At 36.8% G+C, this 6,920-nt stretch overlaps 1 protein-coding gene across 1 annotated transcript in view; it reads right to left on the reverse strand.

Annotated features, from left to right (window-relative positions):
• The window catches only part of LOC127639375 (E3 ubiquitin-protein ligase RNF13-like), a 28,391-nt gene extending 21,980 nt beyond the window's left edge, over window positions 1-6,411 (reverse strand). The window contains exons 1-3 of the mRNA XM_052121346.1: window positions 6,229-6,411; window positions 4,328-4,460; window positions 4,161-4,241 (exon numbers count right to left, since the gene is read on the reverse strand). Coding sequence (XP_051977306.1) covers window positions 4,161-4,241; window positions 4,328-4,441 — 195 coding nt within the window. The 5' untranslated portion in view covers window positions 4,442-4,460; window positions 6,229-6,411. The remainder of the gene's footprint in view (window positions 1-4,160; window positions 4,242-4,327; window positions 4,461-6,228) is intronic.
• Between the last annotated feature and the right edge of the window lie 509 nt (window positions 6,412-6,920).

The raw sequence follows: 6,920 nt of genomic DNA on the forward strand, positions 1-6,920 counted from the left end.
ATCTGATGGAAGGAAAATCCACAGATTTAACAGCATTTTCCACTTTCCATTTGAACTCATCTTGAATTACCAATGCTTGTTTTAGAGAGCCAACACTGATGCAGTGATAATGTTTCCTTTATTAGTGCTGTTAAAAACAATCCTATCATGTCAAATTTAGAAATGATCAGATTATCCCAGCATTGGTGCATGGTTTCTAAAACACCAAAAGCACAAAAAATGGAATAACGTTTTAAAATCTTCAAAGAAGGAAAAGATAAAATGTGCAAGACACTAAAGCTATACATGTTTCATACTGACAATTAAAAGTTAGTGACCTTTCTTCCTTTGCACACTACTCAATGTCCATTTAATGCCCCTTACAACTTGGAAAATCCTTTTAAAAACAATCCCAACAGCTCCCTCTGCTGTAAATCAGACACAACTTCTGAAAATGATACAAGTTTTTGGGAAAGTCCAAAGAAAAACGGAGAACGATTCATAACGAACAATGAAATAGCAGATATTTCAATTGAAATCAACTCTCTAAACATAGTAAAGTCTTTTATGATTAAGTCATTCAGTTGAGATTAAGAAGAATATTTAGGAAATACATTCTTCAACAGTTGTTTTTATTCAGAATGGTCTCAAAATAAATGTTATAGAAATAAGGAAATGCTCCTCTCAGCAAAAGTGCAACTAAACCAAGATGGGCACTTCCTGTTTTTGAAGAATTGGTTATAGGGCAATAAAACTGTAGGCATGAGGTCAGCACATGACTGACGATGAGCCAAAGAAGACAGAAGACTATTTAAGGGATCATTCAAGTGTACAAATGAATACAAGCCGTGACAAACCTGAAGCATATTCAAACTATACAAAACACCACTGAAAATATTGCAATGAACAACAAAAGTGTTCAGTTGAAAGACATCCCGTTCCAGTGTATGTCATATAGCACTTTATTTCCCATTTCAAGGTTTTTGCACTTTCTTAAAGAATGAACAAAGTGATGTCCATGGGTTTGCGTTATCCAAGCCGTCAAAACACAAAAAGAAAAACTTGTTACTGAAATATTGCCTATACACGATGCATTTTCTAGCCTAGGCTAAAGTACTTAATGTATGAGTCTTGATAACAATTTTTGAAGGTGTTTTTTTTTTAGGTTGAATTTAATAGAAAACTGTGAGTGTCGCCCCAAAAGTCAATGAATGGGAAATAGTGGTGGTGGTGTGCATGCATTCATAGAAAACAATGGATATGACTTGTAGGATGCTGAATGTCGTCGTCTGCCATCACTACTTTATTTTAAAAGTGGGTAGCTAAGCAAGTAATGACGCTGACCACCACACGTGGAGTCGTAAGGTTGAATCCAGAGTGACTCCAGTCAGGTTTCTTAAGCAACCAATTTGCCAGTTGCTAGGAAGGGTAGAGTCACATGGGGTAATCTCCTCATGGTCGCTATAATGTGGTTCTCGCTCTCGGTGGGGCACGAGGTGAGTTGTGCGTGGATGCCGCAGAGAATAGCGTGAAGCCTCCACACGTGCTATGTCTCCGCAGTAACGAGCTCAAGAAGCACGTGATAAGATTGGGGGGGTAGACATCTCAGACGCGGAGGCAACTGAGATTCGTCCTCCACCACCCGGATTGAGGCGAGTCACTACGCCCCCCACAAGGACTTAGAGTGCATTGGGAATTCCAAATTGGGGAGAAAAAAAAGAAAAGAAAATAGCTTTAACGCAAGACCTTGAGTTTTTAGTACATAATGTAATTTCTCACAATTTCAACAGATGATGTCAAGATTTCTGCTGAAAAATGACTTAAATTCCTTGTAGTTATTCACCTAAACTTAATGTATGCCATCAGAAGATCTTGAAATATGAGTCGCATGGACTATGTTTTATGTAACTTTTGAGTCATTTTGTTTTAATTTAAAGTAAGTCACTACTAGATAGACTGATATATATATATATAGGTATTACCGATTAATCTGAGCCAATAGTTGCTTTCTGGAACTATTGGTTATCGGGCAAAATATATGCCAATAGTTGTTTTTTATACCTCCACATTCATCCGGGGCTGCCACAGGAGGATTTTACAGTTAAAACGCTTTGATTCTACCATATAACAGCGACCCGTAGAGGTGAAATAAAAACAGTCACAGAAACATGGGGGGGTTTGCTGTATCTAAATCTGTCATAAATGACAATATTCATCCATATGTTATCTTCACTTCAGTGCATATTTTGATTAGATAATCACGTGATCTAAATTGAAGTAAGGGCAAGCTAGGAAAAATGCAACTATATAGAAACGAGTCCCATTAGCACATAAATTGTGTCTTCAACTTAAAATCTATTGGCCAATTAATTGGTTATCGTTCTTTCCCACCACCTTAGTTATTGGTATCTGCTTAATCCACCATCAACCCTTGGTCACTATCCACAGCCATTGTACTGAAAAGATGCTGGGGGATCTTCTTTAAATATTCTTTTTTGTACCTCATTAGAAAGAAAATTATTCGGGTTGGAACACTATTCGGGTGCAGAAAAGGTCACTCCCAACACAATATTTAGTAAAAGTAGATAATGATAAGTATTTTAAGTAGTGTTCAGCTGAACAGAACAAAAGGGAACGCTGCTGCTTGGATACAAATACAAACATTTTATGCTGGTTAAAGCGGAATTTGATGTTCACTAAAAATAACACTCTGGTTTCAGCTGATAAAAATCACAGTGAAATCACAAGAAAAGCTAACAGCAGGCTTACCAAAAAGAGAACTGACTCACACAGCTGTGAAGGAAAATGATTTCAAAATAGCTCTAAGTAGAAAGTGATGTGTTTGGTGTGGTTTACATGCCTCATACATGTGAATCAGGAACAGAAACTAGTGTTATTTCAGCAGCTTTTATTCCAACATCGATCAATAATATAATATCAACAAAGTAAGGAATTTCCTTCAAGTGATGATAAGGGATGGGTCAGAATGGTCAACTAGTCAAACGTCTACCATGTCAGTTAAAGAGTTTCGCAGTGGTGATGCTTTAGAGAGAAATTTACAGATGCAAATTCTCGGAGATGGCTTTAGTGTGCTGCCTTACGCACTACAGGTAAGGCTGCGAATCCATCGATTTTATGTAATGCGATCAAAAGTTGTGAAATTTTGTTCTTTTGCTGTAACACACTCTGACATCCAATGATAATGCGAATTTCCAGTGGTGGATCCAGTAGTGCTTTTGAAAATCCAATACGCTCCATTTCCACTTGCTTTCAAATCGATCCACACCCTCAAAATGGATCTTGTGCATTCCTGGCATCAAACACTCCGGCAAAGCTTTCTTTAATGTGCAAGCACCTCAAAGTCACATCCAAACAAATATAGTTTCACTTATTAGTTATCATCATTGGAAGGCTGCAATCATACTGGTTGATTATTTCCCCTTAATACCGTAATTGTGATTGATCATAATGGGAGCATTCTAGTTTTTGTTGCATTGCTGCTTTGCAATCAGAAAGTTTAAAAGATGCACATTAGGGAAAGCCTGGGTAGCTCAGTGAGTAAATACGCTGACTACCACCAATGGTGTTGCGACTTCGAATCCAGGGCATGCTGAGTGACTCCAGCCAGGTCTACTAAGCAACCAAATTTGCCCAGTTGCTAAGGAGGGTAGAGTCACATGGGGGTAACCTCCTCGTGGTGGCTATAATGTGGTTCGCTCTCGTGGGGCGTGTGGTGAGTTGTGCGTGGATGCTGTGGAGAATAGCATACTTTTTTGATTCATTTTGCAGCCCTAATTTTCCAAAGTATGCACTTGAAAGTCTCAATTTTAAGTGGAGGAAAACGCTGGTCCAGTGTGAAAGAGAGGCGTAAACATAGCGAAATTAGTGGACGTGGCTTTAGACTAGCTAAAACTCTGTTCGAGAAGGTGTAATGTTGCGATTCAACTCGCAGCTGGTCAGTTTGATTCGTGGATTAGAACTATTTAATGAAATCTCTATGGAAAAGACATTTCCAGAACAAAGGCTGCTTAAAAAGAGGCCATTGTTGTGCTCTACTGGAATCAGTTTTTTAATTATGATGCTCCCTTAGAAAGTATATGTCAACAGTGAGGCAACTCACTGGGTCTTGGAATAAGTATACAGATGCAGAGTATGACATTGAGTCAGTATCATTAACTCACCTTCAGTCCTTCACTGGGCAGCCTGTAGCCAAATCGAGCTGGTAGGTCATCAAAATTCTCTGTTTTATTGTCAAATGTGTACTGAAAGATAAATGCATCCACAGATTAAAATGCATGTGTGCGAGTGGGTGCATATTTACCGCTGCAGTACCTAAGTCAAAACTTACTGCTGATATATCGGCCTCCACGGGCAGAAGATTAAGGAAAGCAAATATCTGAACAGTAAAGATGGTGTAAATCTGTGTGGCAGAGAGCATCAGCATCCCCAAAGAGAGCAGCATCTTAAGATCTGCTTTACACCTGCAAAAGCAAAGAGAACTGATACATTACACATCTGAAAAAAAAACTCCCAAACTTGCCATTTAAAACAGTGAGGGCAAATTCAACCCTTTCTAAATCATTCTGGTATCATGAGGCAGCGTGATATTTACAAGAATGTAGTAAAGCATTAAAATCAGCTTTTAAGACAACAGCTTGAACTAAAAACCTTCAGATGTATAAAATAAATGTAAATATTAATATATATATATATATATATATATATATATATATATATATATATATATATATATATAGGCCTAAAATGGGGGATGGGGATAACCTTTTATTATTATTTTCAAATAAGCAGTAAAGCAAATTTTAGTAATATTTGAAAAACTTTTGTCCACCAAATCATGTAGTTAGCCAGTTTGTTTTCATGACAAAACAAACAAACAAACAAACAAACAAACAAACAACAACAGAAAATATAAGACCCCTTCAGACCCTCAGGACTGTTTGTAAAGACTTTAAAAATATTGTTATTTTGTCATATCATTAAATATTAATATTTTGTCATTTTTAATAAAAAGGCACATTTTGTTCCGATCCAGTGATATAACCCTGAGAAAACTTCTGGATATTCTTGACACAAATATTCTATTAATTCCCACACATATACATATATATATTCTTTCCCTTGAAGAATATGTTTGAAAACTTATTTTAAATTTATGATCACGTTATGTACACTCTCATGTATTCAAGGTCCAAGGAAAGCATTTTAATACCCTTTTTCTTGACGGTTACACCAATTGACATTTTTTAAGTCATTATATTTTATTACATTTTTTTATTTGTATGTTTTCGAAAATTTGTGAAGGTAACACAAATATTGCATTTCTACTAAACGCGTGATTTCTTTCCCCACCTTGGAGAACCTTATTTGTCAATGACACCGAAAATGGTGCTTGCATCCCATTTTACCTCTGTAATGTTAGCTGTTTCTTTTTGAAACAGAATATTTAATGGAAAAAATTTAGGGAAGGACGTGAAAATTGATTAGAAAAACTGATTGAATTGAAAAGCGCGCTTGAGGGCTTGATGACGTCACCTGAAAAGGAAAGTCATTTTAGAGGTGGAGCAAGTTACTTTTAGCCTCGTTATCGTTCCCGTCAAAAATTAAATTTCTCTGAATAAGGTCTATTATTGCAGATTTTTTTGTGTTTGCCTATTTATATCACTAAACCTTGTGCTATATTAACTATAGATCAAATAAATATATGTAATCGATTAACCCCATTTATATATAATAATGTGCCACCCATTTTATTTAATTAGCATTAGTAATGTTAATCTTGTTTACTTATTCTATAAAAATAAAACCTGAACCTCTTTTGATTTTAAAGACACACACACACACACACACACACACACACACACACACACACACACACACACACACACACACACACACACACACACACCACCACCACTTCGCTTAAAATCTACAGTAGTTTTCCTTTATATTGATCAGATTGAGTTGTCACACAGTTCACACTGGCTGGGATTGCATTAGCATCCAAGCTAACAGTAAACAAACAGAAGAGGAACCTTAGCTTTACTCTAAATATCCGTTTCAATACAACACACGTCTACACATCAAAATGGATCTTAAAAATCACAGCGACATTAAACTATACGAAAATGATGAAACATAGCAGAAAACTATCGACAAAACGACAAGGCTGTTCCTCTACCAGCAAAACAAAGATTAAAAATCAAGCGAACAGGATCAACCGCGCCTTACCGTTACATTAGATCGCTTTCTTTTGTCCGGGAATATAATAAAGCCCCAAATGACATCACATTCAAGTGAAATTAATTGAGATCGAAAGCAGTTCGCTTCGATCTCATGTCATTTGGCAGGCCTGAAGAATGTCAACAGTGACCCAAACACACGATACACGCCTCTCCTAAACGACTCACAGTGCCCTCTAGTGCACAACTGCAGAATGAACTCATTATGACTGACTAGTAACTGTTTCCTATGAGACACACGGTTTTATTCCACATGGGGGCGTCTGATGGCTCAGAAAGCCAACTCTTCCCACCAACAGCATTCAAATCGTGTTTTTTAAATTGCATAATCTTACGATCTCTCCCATAACTTTATATATATATATATAAATATATATAAACGTGAACGCAGCTAGAGCTTTTATAAAATTCAGAAGTTATGGACTACTATATACATACTGTTTACTGTTTTACTGTAATTAAGAGATGGAAACTCTGAGGTTTTACTCTGAGCTGTTCACGTTTAGGGACATTAAAGGTGCTATAAGTGATTTTGGTGGTTCTAGAATTTCCACAAACTGAGCTGTTGGATTAGCCACAGCCCTTTTTTCAAAACCCCGCCCTCCACAGATACTAAACAAGCTTTAATGAGACTGACAAGCAGAAACAGTTGTCAAAAACAACAGCAGCAAATCAATAATC

The sequence above is a fragment of the Xyrauchen texanus genome, chromosome 48, assembly GCF_025860055.1.
Source record: "Xyrauchen texanus isolate HMW12.3.18 chromosome 48, RBS_HiC_50CHRs, whole genome shotgun sequence".
Lineage (NCBI taxonomy): Eukaryota > Metazoa > Chordata > Actinopteri > Cypriniformes > Catostomidae > Xyrauchen > Xyrauchen texanus.